General features: G+C 41.0%; 1 protein-coding gene across 2 annotated transcripts in view; it reads right to left on the bottom strand.

Annotated features, from left to right (window-relative positions):
* Positions 1-1,423: 1,423 nt before the first annotated feature.
* LOC111872564 (N-alpha-acetyltransferase 15, NatA auxiliary subunit) overlaps positions 1,424-20,439 on the bottom strand; it is a 97,359-nt gene continuing 78,343 nt past the window's right edge. For both annotated transcript variants that reach the window (XM_023866607.2, XM_023866606.2), the window contains exons 12-16: positions 9,269-9,462; positions 7,882-7,990; positions 4,950-5,195; positions 3,820-3,917; positions 1,424-3,457 (exon numbers count right to left, since the gene is read on the bottom strand). In XM_023866607.2, the coding sequence (XP_023722375.1) occupies positions 3,257-3,457; positions 3,820-3,917; positions 4,950-5,195; positions 7,882-7,990; positions 9,269-9,462 (848 nt within the window). In that variant the 3' untranslated portion in view covers positions 1,424-3,256. The remainder of the gene's footprint in view (positions 3,458-3,819; positions 3,918-4,949; positions 5,196-7,881; positions 7,991-9,268; positions 9,463-20,439) is intronic.

The following is a 20,439-nucleotide window of genomic DNA, read 5'->3' as shown; positions in this document are numbered from 1 at the left end:
GCTGGTGTTCCCATCTTTAAAATGTTTCACCCCTCTTCGAACACTGCTCGCACCCATGCACACACTTCCATAAGCACGCTGAAGTCTCTGGTGAATTTCTGCAGCAGGGATTTCCTCTTTCACAAGAAATTCGATGACAGCACGCTGGCGAAACAACATATCGTTGTCGGCCATTTTGTTAGGAGTAATACTGGTCACGTGATGCAAGCTATTTACGTCACAAGACACTCAAGGTTAACACAACAGCTGGTTCCACCTACCACCATACTCTCTTTTGTCTGCTGTTCCCAGGTTGCATGCAAAAAAAAAAGTTGCTCATGACTTCCAGTACGACATACGTAAGTATTTTTAGAATTTTAATTATACTGTATCTGTAACATTTGGTACTATTTAAATTACAATTATGTTCATCTGGGATGTGATACCATGTAAATGGGTACATGAAGGCAGCAGTTTCCTCTGAATTGGGTAAACCCTGAAGATGGAGGCAGGAGCTCCATCCAAACCTAGTAGATATTGGAAATGGACACAGCAGGTTCCTCTGAAATGTTACCTACCTACCAAGCTATTTGGTAACCCCTCCTGTAAAACCTTAATTTTAATATTCCTCACCACAAGAACCTCACATCTCACATTTTATATTGTTCACCATCATTTTAAATTCCATAAAGTTCCCAGGTGTCTTCACTTCTACTTGTTGTTTAACCATGACATTAAACACACTGTTTGCTTACCTTCATTTCCTGAAACACATTTATTTAGTAGTAGGAAATAAAATACAATGTACACTCATTAAAAAAACATGGAGAAAAAGATATACAAGATAGACCTCAGTCTCCAATAAAGTTTCTTCACAGAATCAGTTCCATTCAGTATAGACATTCATTCATCTAATGAAATCACTAATTACAACCAATTTTCTATTATGCTCTTCATTCATTTCAAATAAATAATAATGTTAGAAAAAATTTCAAACAATGCATTGCCTACCAATTCCAACAATTCTCTACAGCAAAATGAAATATCCCTCAANTCATTCATCTTCCTTTATTTTAGTGCACAGTACTGTATAATGGTATTAGATTCAATTATTTTCGTGTTACGGCATTAGGATATTAGTGTGGTTAAAATTACAGTGTAGGTGTATTTCAGTGTATAAATCTACAATAGAACAGTTTCAACTATAATAGGCTATGTACCGTACTTCAGAAGCTTTATAATGAAGAACCATTGGCCTGCATCACAAAAGGTAAGCTTAAGTAGCGTTTTATGGTGTAAAAAATTAACGATGTTAAATTTATACCGGTATATCTGGCTTGTATATGTGTACTTCGGTTTATCCGATGTTTTTGATTATCCGCGCCAAGTCTCCCCGCCATTACCGCGGATAATCGAGAGTCTACTGTATACATATATNTTTTTTTTTCCATAACACAAGGGCATCTATGGAACTGCAACACCTGGAAATTACTTGGAATTATCTGAATATCTGCACAACTTCTTTCAGAGATATTTTTGATGAATCCAGTTTATGGTGGAATACCAACTTGCATCACAATGGTATCAGAGCAAGTCAGATAAGATACTCTGTGAATCAAAAGAAATTACTAGCAGCAGGAAAGGAGCTTGCTGGTAAAATTTGGTCAAGCACCTCCAAGGTGTTGCTACTATCATTCTTCTGTTAAAAAGCTTTGGGGTACAATCAGTTTTTATTCATTTTCCTTCCCCTTCATATTGCCTTAACAGTGGACAGAAAAGCAAATATACATATGGACTGCTCCCTTTTAAACACAAAGCTGACAAGTCAGACCCATAGAACTCTACCTTATGGAAAGACTTTCAAGCCAACTATCCCATATGATGATGGTGCAAGAGTAGGAGAGTTTATAGAAAAATAAACAGCATTTCAAAAAGTTTGGTTATATCTCAACAGACATTTCTGATACAGAAATTCTTAGTCATTTCTCCCACCAAAGACATTTTTACACAGAATACTCATTCTAGAAATAACAAGGTCCAAACTTTGTCTCCTTTCCTTACAAGGAAACAGTTATGAAAAATACTGTGACTTTCAACACAGCACACATACAGCAACAGAAAAATGGCTGGCTTTTAAGTTTACCACAAGATAGAGCTCAGTAAAATTTAATTCTCCCAGTTTCTTTGTAGCAATTTGGTTACAATCTGACCAAATGTTATCATACATCACTTCAGTCATGATGGGTAATTTCCAGCAGGGAGTTACGAGCACACAGACAGACAGGCACTCAGTCACTCAACAACAATTTGACAGTGAGAAGATTTATGATCAGCCACATTTGTTCTGCTGCTAAAGACAACAGCAAAATTATCAAGACAAGCAACGACCTGAGTTAAGATCACCTAAAAGATGGACATAATAGTCATCCATTGCTCTATGTTATCATTATCCGAGTCCACTGTTCTTGTCGGTAATCCCCATTACTTCTTGGCCACTCATTCCAACGCATTTACATGGCTGAATGTTTCAATTCTGCTTTCAGTGGTTAACATGTGTCGATTATGATACACTTTGTACAGCTCAGGCAACAAGAGAAGCAACATCATTTTGACTGCAATTCTGTACTTACACTTTCTTTGACTTTTCAAGACGAAAATAGTCCTTCACACCACTTGACTATGAGACACATTTTTTTTACTTCCTCTGATATACATCCTTCTCTTATGTAGAAATCACAAAGAGAATCTTATGATGCTTTGAGAATTATGTAGCAGAAGTCTCACATATTTATCCACAGAACTTCTTGCTGAGAAAAAATCTTATTGAGTTCAGAAATTTAATCACATTACCATGTTTGATTTTAGTATACATTCTCATCGACCCATGTTCTATGTGTTCATCTATGATGTAACTGCCTATCTAAAATTTCAGTCAGCATTCACTTACTAATTCTTTTATGGTTCCTTCAGAATTTCAATATGATTTCATTAATACTCACCGAACAATGTTAATCAAACTCATACCTATAATCGGTACATACAAATTCCTTGAGTTATTATTAGGCTTGTAGCAAAGTAGAGTTTATTAACTCAACATGCACTTAACTTCACACTGTTTTGTTCATTCGTCATGAAGACCTCACTACAGTGTCAAGTCTGCCCGCTATTTGGGCTCACCTGAACTTCACTGCAGATCAATGTCCCCGACATGGGCAGAACTGTGCATGCTAGCGAAATAGTGATGATGTGAGGGCCACCTAGCTGGGGAAGGCCAACATCAGTTGCTAACACAGTTCTCTTTCCCATCAGAAATGTGATTGGATTCAGCAATGGGGGAGGGATGGCATGAAGTGGAGGGTGGGCAGAAGACTTGAGCATAGGGAAACCGGACGTGACAACGTGCCTCGTACTCTGCCACTTGTTCTGGACATGAACCAAATTCTTCGTTCCTCAGAGCTTGAAAAACTTTTGTACAGTTCTGTAAATAACCACAAATCCTCAATATTAGTATTAACATCTGACATTTGTCCACCTTAAAACAGGATAAAAACAGAACAAGCATGCAGAACTGACAACATCTTTATAATTGTTTGATATGTCATGTGACTTACATATTCCATAGCTGTACGTACATCATGAGGTTTCTTATTGTACAGTTTTCTGATGTGATGGTGTCTGCATCACACCAACCCCTAACATGGAGGAACAGGAACCATCTTTCATTTAACCCCTACCCTTTGCCCTGTCTAGAACCCTAACAGCAGCTTATGAGCCCCATTAGCATAGTTGTATGAGATATCCAGAATCCATAACCATAAGGAGGCCAAATAAAGTACATACCTGTAAATTGACTCCTTCAATATCTTTGTCCAAGGTAGTGGCCAGACTTATGGCAGTCTCCTGTTTTGATGGATCAAGATGATACATCATTCGAGCACCTAAAACATCGATTATATAATTTCTCATTATGTGACAAGAATTTCTTTAAGTTATTCATGTCAAACCGGGGCCATGTGGTAGCATAGTTCATTGAGGCACTATGCTACAAGCTGGAAGGTCGCAGGATCGAATCCCAATAAGATGCATTTTTTCAATTTACCTAATCTTTCCAGCTGCAATATGGCCCTGGGGTCGACTCAGCCTCTAACAGAACGAGTACCAGGAATATTCCTGGAGGTAAAGGGTGGCCTGCGTATAAGGCTGACAACCTTACTGCCATCTGTGAGCCAAGTATGTGGGAGCCTCAACATCTCACAACCCTATGGGCCTTCATGGCCCATTACAGAGATAGCCTTCCTTATATGCTTAAACCAATGCCTCTGAAACACTTCTTGGAGATGATGATCACAGATCTGGGGCCATATTCATACCAATTCAGTGAGTGGACATTAGTCATGTGGGATTACATGACAAGATGGATAACTCCTGAAACAGGTCATGGACTGATGGGGACTGTTATGAATTGAGAGAGATCTTGTGAAGATTACTGTCTTTGGGTATGTGGCACCATGTCATATGATAAGATACTTACTGACTTTTCAGAGTAACTACTACTGCCTCAGTCTTCATGGTAGAAGAGCAAACTGTGCGTAGGAAAATGGTACAGATGTAAGGAAAGGAGGGACTGGGACTGCAAACCAACAGAAGGGAAGAAAACTATGTAAAGAACATTGGACCTTTCACAGATTGTTTTCCAAAATCAGATAATAAGAAAAATGAGGATTCTGAGTGAACCAATGGGAGGCAAAAGGAATTCAGGAGAAAGTAAATACGAAAATAATGGCCACTTTTGAAGGGAAGTGGAGAAAAAATTTAGTTCTAAGAGTAGTTGATTCAGAGAGGTGGGAAGTGGGATAAAGAAACTAAAGCTTGCAGGGATCTCGTAATTTTCCCAATGCAACATACACGGGTGAAGGAGACAGCTATGAAGCCCAGTGTATTGTAGATGTTCCTATTAACTATACACTCACTTTCGAACAGAGCCTCGAGAGATTTTGAGTTTGCTGCTAGGAACTCTGCATTCATCTGATGTGCATCTCTTCCTCGAAAGATAGGTTCCATCTCCTGCTTGAGAACAGTTGCCACTGCTGCGTCCAGATTTCCCTGCCACCGAGTCAAGTAGCCATGGCACAGAATGAGACAAGAATGAAGCTTTGGGCTGTTTGGATCCAGGCGATGTGCCCTCTTAATTGACTGCAGCATGAGTAGGGGCTTCTCTGTTGCAAAAATACATACAAACACATGAACATGTTCAGTATATAGTGTGCTCAGAATTACTGGGTGGTATTTTATAAAAAGTAGAGAACACAATGTTTCAGGAAGGGGATCTGTTTCCATCCTCAGGTGAGGGGGACACACAATGGACGAAGTCCAAAAAAGCAGTAATTCTGAGCATTAAACACCATCATTAGAACCCTTTAAAATCTAAATATACAGTGTGTTAGGAAAGCAGGTAATTAGGAAAGGAACAATTTACATATATTTCTCGATCTGGGTTCTCATTGTGTTGTCTATGAAGAATATTATCTTCTGTCCTAACATGAAAGTATTTCAAAGTTTATGATAACTTTTCAAACTGCATGACTAGAAAGACTGAAAAAAGTAGATCTTCCATCAAAGCACACAAGTTATAGTGTGATGCAGTTTTAACACCAATGAGTCAATAAGTTTCCCTGGTGGGGGGATGTAATTGTATACCAGGTGTTTATGGGAAGTATTTGCCTATTTGTTATACAATAAACATCTAGAGAAATTTAAATGGGAAAAGAGGTGCGGATGTGGGTGTCCCATAGAAGCTTCTGACCATGGGAATTTGTGACAAAGGAGACTACGATAATGGAAGAATGCTGCATCAAACTTCATGTTTTGACTTAGAGAAATGGAAATTTATGTCTGTACAGTTTCTTACATTCATAAAATCCAACATGTTTAATTTCATGTAGGATCTGAGGTTCTCACAGCAGTGATTATGAAGAGTTCTATCTTCTGGGATATAGTGCTGTGTAGGATCTGAGGTTCTCACAGCGGTGGTTATGAAGAGTTCTATCTTCTGGGATATAGTGCTATGCAGGATCTGAAGTTCTCACAGCAGTGGTTATGAAGAGTTCTGTTTTCTGGGATATAGCGCTATGTAGAATCTGAGGTTCTCACAGCTGTGGTTATGAAGAGTTCTGTCTTCTGGGATAAAGCGCTATGTAGGATCTGAGGTTCTTACGGCGGTGGTTATGAGGAGTTCTATCTCTGTCTTCTGGGATATAGTGCTGTGTAGGATCTGAGGTTCTCACAGCAGTGGTTATGAAAATTTCTGTCTTCTGGGATACAGTGCTGTGTAGGATCTGAGGTTCTCACGGCGGTGATTATGAAGAGTTCTGTCTTTTGGGATATAGTGCTGTGTAGGATCTGAGGTTCTCACAGCGGTGGTTATGAAGAGTTCTGCCCTCTGGGATACAACACCATGGAGGTCTACTGAAAGGCAACCAATGCTGCCTCTGACTGCTACATGTTTCATGCTGGTTTCTTGCTTGGCTTCTTCTTCGACCCAGAAGATAGAGGTAACATGTTCTTTTGAAACGTCAATCAACTTTCAATGGACTACACACCATTATATCCCTAAGATAGAACTCTCCATGCTTAAGCTCAATTCTTTATGTGTATCCACATCTCAACATATACAGGGTGTTTCATGACTTTAAGGTATAACTGCAGGAGGTGATTTCCTAGGACTTTGTAATCAAAAAAGTTCATATAAACATGTGTCCAATTTTGGACGCTTACGGAGTTATGACCATTTTTTCATTCCCGTACACGCCTTCGTGTGAACCGCATCTGTCATCTGGTGGGTCGCTCTTTTTTGCCAGCTACAGACAGAGCGTCCTCGTTATCTCGACACTTGAGAGGTACCTAAGGCGTGGTGGGTTGGTATGTCCGGTGCGGTTCACAACCAAGTGGCAGCCTGTGTTGCAGCCGGCGGTGGCATTTTCGAAAATCAGCTTTAAGCACCAATAAATTCAAATTAAAGGTAATTTCACGAAGTTAACTTTACATTTATGCTTTAAATGTATCATGTATTATGCTGGTTTATTATTTTGTTCCGTTTATTGTCAGTAATCGTTACCTTCTATTCCGAGTTTAAAACGGTCATAACTCCGTAACCATTCAAAATCGGACACATGTTTATATGAACTTTTTTGATCACAAAGCCCTAGGAAATCACCTCCTGCAGTTATGCCCTAAAGTCGTGAAACGCCCTGTATTGTTACGAAAATTTTAAGCTTTTTAAAAAGGGTGTGGTCACTTCATTTCCAAGTACTGACAGCTCATGAATTCACTGTGATATCGAACTCAAACGGAAGATAACGGTCATCAAGAATTTGTTTGATGTCCGAGAAGTTAATGTCTATCCTTACACTGAATAATGACTATGATTTAAAAATAAAATAGTGTCATATGTATGAGTGATTACAGATGGGTTTGTGGATTGGTGATGGGGTTTACTGAATTCTTACAGATCTGTGACTATAGGTAATTACAACTGTTTCACTAATTGACACACTTTACAGTCCACTAGAGCACGCAGTTAAGTCTTCTCAGCCTGCTCTGTCTTTTAGCAGTCGTCTGGCGACGGCTGCCAATGGTGCATGTTCCCTTTCCTTGGGGTTTCCAAAATGTCCCAGCCTCAGCTATGGCAACTCTCGACTGACTGACTGCTCTGCTTGTGACATCTATGTACAGACTGCACAGATAACACTGTTCCTTTGTTGCTGTTTGCCTTGTAGTTGCCTAGCAACGGATCTACATGCCACAATATTAAATTTGCCTCCTGGATATCCAGTTCACATTGAAATACATAACTTACTTTATGGTACAATGTGGAAGAGACGTGTGAATAAGAATGTATCTTACTTTTTCTGGAATATATTTCGAAGGCCATTAAATGAGTTTCTATTCTCCTTGCAGCCAAAGTCTGCAAGGGATGGAGAAATCTGATGGCTTGTTCCAGTGGATCCTCCACCTAAAGAACACAATGAAATCGATGATACAGTCAAATATGCAGTACAGGATGCTACATATGTACATTTTCAACAATGGTGATGAACTGAGAGATCATAACCACGGTCTGGTCATCTTTACCCTTAAGGAAAAGGGTGCAAAACCTACAAATATAATGATACAAACTCTGTCCCGTATCATTTATTGTATAGAGTGCAACAGGATGCTTAAATATAATATTGTAAACAGTTGGCCTACAAATATCTTTATGACATTTTATGTATTTTCATTTAAAAACAGAATACATTCCCCACCATGAGAAATTCTGGCACCTACTTTTTGTTGTGTGTCTGATGTGCCGGAGCTGTTCAAAACCCACATTTCCGTATTCCGTATTGAGGGGGTGGGTTTCCCCATGCACTTAGACCGGTTACTGGTCCATTGTGCATCCCCCTTTAATTTCTACTGTCTCCATACCCTACCGGTACTGGTGCTTACTATCAGCCTCTTTCTGCCAGCGAGGTTCCAACCTCTTACTGGCAGTGGTATCTAAGAGTTAGTCCCTTTCTGTCAGCGAGGTCGTCCCTCCTCTGGCAGGGGTTCCCAGTCCCTTTCTGCCAGCAAGGTTTCTACCCTCTACTTGGCAGTGGTCTCTAATACTTTAGTCCCTTTCTGTCAGAGAGGCCGCCCCTCCTCTGGCAGTGGTACCTGATACTTCCCCCATCTACCGGAGGAATTGGAAACTAGTTGGGCGGGAAACTTGGTCTAATTTTGCTCAGAGGTCTCCTAGAGACATGAGGTTCTTTTATGTGCCGTAAATCTATGACACGGGACCCACGGCTTAAAGTCCCTCCCGGAGGACTTGTTCCCTGAATTTTTCCGCCCTTAAAAATTCCACGACCTCCGCCGGGTTTTTGAACCCGCGTACCTTGAGTCCTGAGGTGGGAACGTTACCCCTAGACTAAGGAGGCCGCTTAAAAGCCACATAACACAAAACAGGAAAATTCTGTATATCTGCATTATACAGTGCTCTACATTATAGTAATAATGGTCCTGCAGCTTTAACCCCCCCCCCGGGGAAAGTGCCCCTGGGTGGGCCCCAGAGCCAGTCTGCACGCTGTGGAGAACAGATAAACCTTCTGCCCATTTTAGGAATTGAACGAGACAAGAAAAATTTAAAACATTAACAACAAATAAGTGCACAGTGACCTGTTAGAAATGCCCACAGAAAGCGCAACAATTTGGGCTGTGCCCTAGAAATGGTTGAATTAGTTTAAAATGTGGGTAAATAAGTGCATACCCTGGCAAGTTTCTCAGGCACCAGCTCATCCTGCTGTGGAGCATCTGGTTCAGCATCGCCCTGCTGCCGCGATTTGTTATGCTGCTCTCGCTTTTCCTGGGCCTGGGCTGCCTGCTGACGTTCCAGCTCAGCCTTCCGGAGTCGTTTACGCTGTTTGTTACGCAGCTTCTTTAATTCTCCTGGGGCAAGATTTTCTGTAACAAACATAAATTACATTACTTACTATTGTGCACTTTCATACTGGCTTATGGTAACAAAACTTCAGTGATTTCTGTGACTGAAACATAATTTTAAACTGTGTAACTATATGCTGCTATGGTGCATAAAACTTAATACTGTATGCTGCTCTACAAGAGTTTTACTTCCAGGAAAATAATTTTACATGTAACTTACATACTCCCATTTCTTTACATAAAACTAAATCAACCAATTCACACTGAGATACAGGTCAGAGCATGGCGGCCATGTGCTTAATTTGAGGTCTGTAAAGCATATGGGCATCATGCACTGTTCAGCTCTACATTATAGTGCTCTTCATTTGGCCACTGAGACCCCACTGCACCCCGGTAACTTAACCCTATCACTGCGATACTCAACTGAAGTTGAACAGATATCCACAAGCGTGACATTCTACTTCAGTCCACACAAGAAATAATCTTCGCCTTTTGCTGTGGCATCGCTTCATTGACTGGACTATGGAAATGCATTTTTATTGCATTTTTCATTATTTTTACCTTAAATTCAATTACTTTCGGAAAAGAGAAATTAATACACAGTGAAAAAGTTGACAGAGATAAAGTAGTCCCTCTATGCTCTTCATGGTATCCGACCAGAAATGTAATAAAAACAGGCTAGAGAACTTGAAAACACACTGTACCGAAAGAAGAATGACAAACAAAGTAAATTCTGATGATGAACTGACTGTTCTCCATGTGGTCCAGGCTGGGACATATAACAGTTTTGTTTATAAATATAATGCCTGAACACAACACAGCAGCAACCCATGATGATGGAAACAAAGGAAGTCACTGAAATGCTGTATACTGTTTATACACCAGCATTGCTCTGAGATGGCTGATAACCCTTAATGGTGGAGGGGACTTCTCAATGATCTTGTGCAGCGTGCATGCAAAATTATTTTTCGGTGTGAGAGTAGGGGCTTAGAGTAAGCTTCTGGAAAGTCACTTTGAAGAAAATGGGAAGATAACATTAGACATGAACAAACAAAAACAAAACAAACTCCGTGATTTTAGTCCGCAAGCGAACTATACTGACAGAGTGACCGCCGCCTGTTGGCGAAGTTTAGTGCCAACTTTTGTGGATAGAGGGTGTCACGTGGTCAGCACAATGAATCCCCATGGCTGTTAATTTCGGTATTCTAGACCGGAGAGTCGCTATTTCCTTGAAAGAGCTCCTCAATTATCATCATGAGGCTGAGTGGACCCCATTCAAAACCCACTACTTTTCAGAAAAATCTGGTAGTGCCGGGAATCTAACCTGGACCTCTGGATCTGTAGCCCAGAACGCTGGCCACTACACCACAGGGGCTGTCATTAGACATGAACTCTTAAATAATTCTGAACACTTTCTAAATTCAAAACAAATGTTGTAACACTTGCCTACACACATAGCAAGATATGCAGCATACCTGAAAAACGGATTAAGTATCTTAGTTAATGATACTAATGTCTCTACCTGAGAATGGTTCTCTGAATGTCCAAGAATACTAGATACAATTGCGTCTGGATGGCTACCAGCAGTCCTTCTGAAATTAAATGTGGAAGATAAGGGAAAAGGCAACGTTGGTATATAATTTTAAGGGAAGTTCAGAACAGAGCCTACTAATTCTGGAGGCCACTGACTTGTGGAACACTTCTATACATGCAATCATACACCAATCAGTTCACCACACCCAACCTGTTCTGCTTGTGGGCACAACTCCAATTCTGTCATATCAGCAAAAGTATTGACCTAGTTGTGCAATATGATTACGGTTGTTTATAAATGTCCACTTTAATGTCATGCATAAGTGTATACCACACGACATGCATATGAAGTCGACGTGTGGTCTTAAACATGATTAAGCTACTGAGTCTACTCTTTGGTCTTTGCATTGTGTGAATGTGGGAGGCATTCCTAATGCTTCGTAGGTATATGCTGCCTCCATCTTCAAGGTCAAAGTGAGAAGGTTGGGCCAATAGAGACAAGAGACATGTTACCAAATGGCACAAAGATCCATAAGCTATTGGTGTTCACAAGAGATTGCCAATGGTTTCTGGCGTAACCCAGTGGCCATGATAAGGGCCATTTAATAACATTTCCTTGTTCACCATCCTATTGTACTAGACAGTGTACCAGTGAAACCAGTCCCGATCCTTCCCCTTATGGGTCTGTTGGACCATATAAACAGTCACCAACCCTCTCACTTTGACCCTGAAGATAGAGGCAGCAAAACGTCGGCAACACTGCCCACATCCATACGGTGCAAGGTCCAAGTGCTGAATAAACATCAACAATGAACCAATGCGAAAGCCTAAAATCAGAAATGATTAAGATAACTAAGGTAAAAAAATGTCCCTATGCTTAATCAATTAAGCACCAGGCCATGAAGAGGAATGGGAAGGTGGAGATATAGATCCACCATTCTTGATCTGAGCAGGAGGTGTTGGTGAGCGGTCAGCTTCATGGCCTGGATGCTTTACCCCTTGGAAAAGTCCCTTGTTGTCACTGTATAGGAGGCCAGGTGGGCCCCAGAGCTGTCTGAATGCTGTGGAGAAGAGAAAAATTTCTTACCACCATCAGAAACAAACCCTGGCCCTCTAGCCTGTAGCCCATCACTATACTTACTGAGCTATCTCAGCTCACGATAAATAATTGGCACCATGAACAAGTAACAAATCACACAGGTACACACACTGACAACTGAACTACTTATATTTGAATTAACTGACTAGGAAGCAAAATATAGATTTAAGAGGATGTTCGTGCAAGTTGCATGTACAGATGTTTAAGGGCATACCACCCAATTTTTTTGTAACATGATATGTACTTCATTATTTTCTACTTATTATTGTTCTTCAGAAAATGTACTCTGATTTGAGGTTTTCTTGGACATAGCAATTCATATCATGGTATTGAGTTATGACATAATACAGTGTTGTAGATAGGAGAAAACGTTTCAGTGGAATATACTGTCTCTATTTTGAATAATTTTGCCGTTGTTTTGTAGCAGCAAGACACTGGATTACTTAAACTGACAGAGAAAAATATAAATTTCAAGTGTGCATAAACAAAGTGCCCACAAAAATATCCAGACTTGAAAAGGATTAAGTGAATTTAGGATATCACACAACAATGCACTTCATGCATTTATTGGGATAGTGAACAAGAGGTCATGAGGGGCTGCACATGTAGCTAGGATGGAGAGACAAGGAATGCATATGGAAACATGGCAGAAAAATCATTATAGAGAAGTGATCACTTGCAAGCTCAAAAACATGTGAGAAGAACTGAATTATCTCAGGACTGTGCCCATTGAGAAGCTTTGGCAACAACAGCGCTGAAACTTCAGGTTATGCTAGCAGACAGTTATAAATGACCGTGTAACGACAAATCACCTCCAGTCAACTCTATATAACTCTATTTAACAACTTGCATTCTTTTTCAGCATCATAACAAAAAAATTAATGTGATCGATCAAAGAGCTGGTCATCTCTTTTATCTTCATTATGTTTCCCGAATTTATTACCTACGAATTAAGCACATTAAACCTGTATCAAAACCAGTTTTCTATACTAACACCATACATAGTCCCGTGTCGTAACTTTACGGCACGTAAAAGAACCTCATATCCCCAAAGGGGATCACTGAGCCAAATTCCAGGACGTTTCCCGCCCAACAATAGTCTCTAAGGCCTCTGATAGATGGGGGAAGAATTATAGATACCGCTAAGCAAGTGGCCGAACTCGCTTGCTCGGCGGGGCTGATGGTACGCATCATTTATCGGTAGGGTATAGAGACTGGTAGAATATCATAGAGGGAAGCACAATAGATCAAACTGGTCGCGGTGCATGGGGAAACCCACCCTCTCTAAATAACTAACACCATACATATGTGCTTACTCATGAACAAGGACTGAATATAATTTACAATGGCCGTTTGAAAGACATACGATCTACAAACTCTAAGTAACTTTTACAGCACTGCCGTTGTGGTATACACGACACTCCACTACTGCACTCATAAACATATCACACTTTGTTGTTGAATGACAATTTCAAATAAAACTCGCTAAGTCAGTATAGCAATAGACTATATAAGCCGGAAGTCTGAGGAACTGGGTTTCAATTCCTGATATGTGTAAGAGATTTTTTTTCTTTTCCACAGTGTCTAGACTGATTCTGGGACCCACATGATCTCGTAGATAATGTGATCGAGGGGTGAAGATGACCGCTCACCTCCATCTACTGCCAAGGTTAAGAACACACTTCCCCATACAGGTACAAGGCGTTGTGCTTAAGCACAAGGACAACTTTATTCACTATTGTAGTGTCTGAAACATGAGACTGTAGAAATTAGATGCACTAAAGGGGATAGTTCCTCAAGCAGTACCACATGAGAACGCAAATTGGAAATATGTAACAGTAAATGTCAAAAGCCAAGACGCCATTAAAATATTTTAATTTCTTTATATCGAAAAAATACTTCACTTTTAGTAGATCTTTCAATTACTATGTCCCCGATTATTAAACACGCCTATCTTAGTTCTGAACAAACCATAAACAGTGGAGGTATCAGCTACTTTTACCTGTTCCATCTTTTCAGAGCTTAAAAAACCTTCGGAAAGGATTTTTAATGTACTCCGGTTAACGGAAAAGAACCATGTGCTGCAATTATGAAGAAAGCAAATATTCTAAACAAAAAAAAAATGTATAAAGCCCATGGGCATAACTGTTTTCTTCCCGCCTCTGACGACCTTTTGACATGCTACTTCTAAGATTCGCGGTGAGAGCAGCCGACGTTAGCCGTGCTCCAAATGGAAAACGGGCAGGATGTGACGCAATGGAGCTTGTTATTCTAAGCCGTGCCTAGTCAACATCTTCCGTTCCCTGGAGCTGTAGGTCTCAATATCCGGCCGGGGCCGTTGTCAAGCAGTGTCTTACGAACGCCATGGCACGGGAAAGTTGGAGTAAAACAGGGTTTTATGTCGTGCCAAAGAAATTAACAAACGCAAAAAAAAAAAAAGGACATTTTATTCATATCGGAAGACCCTGTCGTGCACGATACTATTATGTTACGTTTCCTTTTGAAGTGAATCATTATAGTACGTATGTTTCACGAGTTTATAGCATGTACGGCAAGTGTCACTGTATTTTTTTTCCTATGGCGCTACAGCCCCAATTTGGGCCTAGGCCTACCTCCATGAAACTCTCCGTTTCACTTCAGTTTACTAGATCGTACACATTTGGTAGGACTTCTTGGGCGAGTGATCAGCTCGTCGCAAGGCCTCTACCTGTAGACAAACACAGAAAAACGCACACAAACATCCATGCCCTGAGTGGGATTCGAACCCACGATCCCGGCTTCCGAGCGAGCGAAGACAGTGCATGCCTTAGACCGCTCGGCTACTGTGACCGGCAATGTATAAGAATAATATATAAGAATTCAGTTCGTACCTCACAGGAAACAGATCCGAACCCACGATCCCGGCTTCCGAGCGAGCGAAGACAGTGCATGCCTTAGACCGCTCGGCTACCGTGACCGGCAAGTGTCACTGTATATTTGACGGAATTACATGTTCTGACGTAAAAATATACAAAAACTGACCTCCGGAAATACGGGCATGTATTCTACGCAGGTAAACATTTGATAGGTTTACATCTTTAGGGAAGAACCTATGCTCCACGCCGGTATACTCGGAGGTTCAGAGGATTTTAAATACAATGAGATTGAGACAGCGTCAAGTGTTTAACTTGAGACAAATATCTTTACGGAGACCCGGCAGGCATTATGCGACTTTAACAATCACTCTACGACTAAGCCCAGTATGAGAAAAAGATAATCACAGGCCCCAGTACTCACTGTATAGGAGGCATACAGACGTCACAGGTTTAGTAGTAATTTCAAGCTTAATACGTACTTCTGTATCGGAATTTACATCAACTTATGCATAACATAACATTTGTATAAAGTGAAAATCTACGTATAAATATATAGAGTGATTCTAAATTATTGTCGGGGGTTCCGTTGCCTATAACTTTCAAAACCGGAAATAACAAAATTAAACTGCTTGCAGAATATAAAAGTGTAACTCAAAAAAAGTTTTATTACCTGTAGAATTAATACTGCAGAATGCTAAATAATTTCAAAATACGCCCCTTTCGTGGCACATAACATGTCCAAGCAAAGAAAATGGGCCTCAAAACTTCCGAACATGACAATGCACACGAGACACTCACCTTTTCACTGTTTCGATTTCTCGAATGACGTGAGGGTTTTCTGATAAGCATATTCTGCAGTTGTGACGATTTACTCTCCCTGATACGTAAAACGTTTCATCACTGAATATTCATCTCTGAAAGTAATTTTCATCGGCTTCGACGTCTGACAAAATTCCTTTGGCAAATTGGAGACGGCAGGGTTTATCTTCCGAGTTCAGAGCTTGCACAAGATGTACTTTGCAGGCACGAAGGTGTGGGTGATAATGAGCAACCCTCCAAACGTCAGGTTTATTTTGTCGTTTCCGGTTTGAAAATCATAGGCCACGGAAACCCCGACAATAACTGTAAAATGTAAAGCTATCCCTGTAACAGGCCGTGGAGGCCCATGACGTTGTGAGAGGCTGAGGTCCCCACATTTTCTAGACAATCGGCTGACAGATGGCGGTAAGGTTGTCAGTCTTACGCGCCAGCCGCCCTTCACCACCCTAGGAAGATTCCTGGAACTCATTTCTGTTAGAGGCTGAGTCGACCCCAGGGTCATAGTGCGACTGGAAGGATTAGGTAAATTGAAAAATCCAATTACCTCATCGGCAATCGAACCCGTGACCTTCCGGCTTGTAGCATAGTGCCTTAACCAACTACGCTACGGCGCACCCCCCGGCAATAACAGTCAATCACATATTTTGTTTTCAGAAATATAATGTAAAACGACACGAAACATAAGGATGCACCAAGTTCAGATAATACGAGGACGACGACTGCAACGCACCAAGTCCCCAGGTTTTGTGAATTCTGCTGTAAAGGTGCTAACTGCTAACGTGAAACGCGATTCAACGAGGTCGTCTCTGTGAGGCAAGGGGCGATATTCTGACCTGTCGGTATTCGCCGTTGCGAAGAAAGATTCACATATATAAGAGAAGTGAAGAGAGATTTAGTAGAAGGCCACTTTTCTGATACTTGGATGCTCTTCTTAGCGTATCAGGCTCCACAAACTGATTTCAGAAACTTGTCTCTCACCGTAAAAGCACGACTTCTGGTAAAAACCCAGGATTTATATGCCGAACCTACGCTTCACCAAACAGTGTTGGTAAAAGCCAGAAAAAGCAACCATTCGCTTCTTGAAAGAATCGATTACAAGAGCCAGTTACTACATTTACACCCATCTCTATATTCTTACACCCTGTATATTTTAAATTCTTTTTCAATAGTAGAAAAGCAGTTTCTTGTTCTTCATAACTTGTACTCTTCTCCAAGTATAACTAGATTGATCAAGTCACGGAGGATGAGTTGGGCAGGGCATGTAGCACGAATTGGGGAGAAGAGGAATGCATATAGGATATTGGTGGTAAAGCCAGAAGGAAAGTGACCACTGGGAAGACCAAGACGTAGGTGGGTGGACAATATTAAAATGGATCTTAGAGAGATAGGATGGGATGGTATCGATTTGACAGATCTGACTCAGGATAGGGACCAGTGGAGGGCTCTTGTGAACACGGTAATGAACCTTCGGGTTCCATAAAATGCTGGGAAATTCTTGAGTAGCTGTAGAATTGGCGACTCCTCCAGAAGGGCTCAGCTCCTTGAGTAAGTAAGCAAGTAAGTACCGTTTTCTCATTTTCGGGCTGTTACCAACATTGATTAGTAAAGCTTAGGTTATGCGCATCCTAGGTTTTACCAAAATTAGGGCTTTTATGGTAAAATATACATTATAAGCAACAAAAGTAACACAATTTTCTCATGAATTTGGCAGTCTACCCGAAATGCGTTCTAGGTTCACCAATAAACCGTAATCGGCGTCTTTTTCCCCAGCCCTCATTCAAAGAATTTGCTTCTGCACATGCTAAAAGACAATTTTCTCCGTCCGTAGTAATACGAGTACAACACAAGTGGCGAAAAGACTGCGCGGAAACAGCTTTTAATCCCTGGCTAGTTACCCTGGACGAGTGGCCGACCATGAACGTAGGCCTGCTTGCGCAATTGGAAAGTGGAATATGTAACACAAATATAATGCACAATTATACAGAATGCATTCACGGAATTTCTCTTATGTCTTTACGTGTTATTTAATTCACATAAAAAGGAATTTAGTTTCAAGGATGACGTGAATACATTTAAGTAATATGGTTAGAAACTATTGCTAATTGCAACAAATCATTACCACTGTTTCGAGTTAATATTTGCGCAATACTCTTTGAACCATGGACTTACCTTCTCACATTACCCCCTCAAAAAAATTAACTTCCTTGCTCTGTAACCAGCCAAATGTCGCGTCTGACTCTTAAGGAGGAAACAACAATCTGTTACCTGGTTAGGGTTATCGCATACCCCAAGAGGCGGTAACTGATAAACAAGGAGAAACTGTGGGATGAAGAGTAAGAAGGGAAAAGCCGAAGAAACTGGGAAAACGCCGCTGCTTGAATCTGATACGAAGTGACCAGGATTGAACCTGAGGAAGAAGCGCATACCACCTCATCTTATAATGCAACACAACAGAATGGATACGACAGCCACAGACACTCCTGAGGTAAGAAATCAGGCACCTGTTGGCACACTTACGTTAAGCAGAGACTTAAACACTACGAGACAAATCGGCGCAAGGAATTTACTTCACCGCTCCACTGAACATGCGGTGCGGACCTGCTTTCGTGATACTGCCAGCTCGATAGTTTCTGATCTGGCAGCGGACAATAAATAAAACTGACATAAAAGGCTAGCGAATATACAAACACTTTTATTTACACTACATAGGGTGTTCAAGGAAGAAAGGTTAATATTCTGGGAGGTCACAGTATCGATCATTCTAAGCACAAATGGTGTACATGTGCATATGTCATAGTCCGAACGGTTTCCGAGATAGTTATTTCACTGTACATTTCAAAAACAGTTGACAAGAAAGATATATTACGTATTGTTTCTAATAAACAAAAAACAAACTCCGTGGTTTTAGTCCGCAAGCGAACTATACCGACCGAGCGACCGCCGCCTGTCGGCGAAGTTAGTGCCAACTTTAGCGGATAGAGGGTGTCGCGTGGTCAGCGCAACGAATCCCCACGGTCATTAATTTCGGTTTTCTAGACCGGAGCCACTATTTCCTTGAAATAGCTCCTCAATTATCATCACGAGAATGAGTGGACCCCGTTCCAGGCCCACTACTTCTCAGAACAAAATCTTGTAGCGCCGGCAATCGAACCCGGACATCTGGATCTGTAGCCAGGAATGCTGACCACTAGACCACAGAGGCGGTCGTACTGCTTCTAATACCGGTATTTATTGTTCAAATGACAAAGTTGGTATAGTTTTCGAAAATTCTACCAGCAAAATGAATGCACTTTGCAACTCGCGTGAGGACAGCATATTCAGCATTTGTGAAGATGTGCGGCATTTTTCATAACACTCCTACAATGTCACTATCAACAGTCACAACGGCAAACTTACGCTTCACACCGATTCGCATGCGGGAGGGAAGGACAATATTGGGCGCCAAATCCAAAACTACTGTACAGTGAAACAGCTCTATCTCGAAAACCGAAACAGGACACATGTATATATATACTTTTTTGCTTAGAAAGACTGATACTATAATCTCCTAAAATACTGACCTTCCTCCTGCGACACTCTGTATATACTTTCTGGGCACTTCTCCTGTTTTTCCTAATTTAGACTAGTGGTTTCAGAACCGATTACTTGTTCGCCAAAACTGTAGTCTGGCCTTTGCTTGCTTCAAAGGGTTAATAAACCAAGTAAAATAAAGTTTCATTGCTCTTAATTAATTAAGCAGCAAGCCATGAAGACGTATGAGGGAATGGAGATATAGCTCCACCATTCTTGATTTCGGCCCTAGATGGAGGTAAGTGGTCAGCTGAACGCTCCGGCCGCTTTGCCCCAGGTACCCATTGTATAGGAGGCTGGGGTAGAGGGCAGAGCCGATATGGACGCCGTGGAGGAGAGAAAAACCTCTTGCTCCTGTCGCGAATCAAACCCAGCCCAATTAAGAACAATGTTTATTCAACTAGTATTTCCATACGGTGCGACGGCTCTTAACAAATTTATTTAATATATTCCATTCACAATATTTTAGCTACATAAGATGTATTAGTAGGACAGTGGTTTCCAAAGAGTGAGGCCCCCTTGCACCCCATGGGGAACGCAAAGTCTGTTGGGTGGGGGGGGGGATATTCTGGGAGAGTCATACAGTAGAAATTAACTGATTAAAATTCTGAAAATATAACATTTGTAAAATCTTCATAAATATTGACTGATAACTTAAAAATGCAATTTTAAAAATCAAAAACCGAAAAATGTTGTTCCTCGTAAACAGACACAAAGTTCGGAACGGGGGCACGTTGAAATGAAATCATTACTAAGCTTTCGGGGCGCCATTATATAAAGTTTTCAAACCCCAGTGACGCAAGAAAACACACCATGAGTAACAATTAAATAAGTATGAAAAGCTCTATCTTCTCGGATATAACACCGTGAGATCCCCCGAAAGTCAACCGACGTTTCAGAGGAACATCTCGCCTCCATCTTCATGGTACTGCCTGCTACCTGCTTCAAGCCGGTTTCTTGCTTAGCTTATTCTTCGACACTGAATACAGAGGCGACATTTCCCTCCAAAACGACATTAAAACCCAGAAGATATGTCTTCATAACCACCGCTGCGAGAAACTCAAATCCCGCGAAACGTAACGAGTTCGGGATTCAATGCACGCCAACTTCCTTGCATAAGCA

The sequence above is a fragment of the Cryptotermes secundus genome, unplaced genomic scaffold, assembly GCF_002891405.2.
Source record: "Cryptotermes secundus unplaced genomic scaffold, Csec_1.0 scaffold1045, whole genome shotgun sequence".
Classification (NCBI taxonomy): domain Eukaryota; kingdom Metazoa; phylum Arthropoda; class Insecta; order Blattodea; family Kalotermitidae; genus Cryptotermes; species Cryptotermes secundus.
The sequence above is the reverse complement of the archived record's forward strand: the minus strand, read 5'-3'. Positions and strand labels throughout refer to the sequence as shown.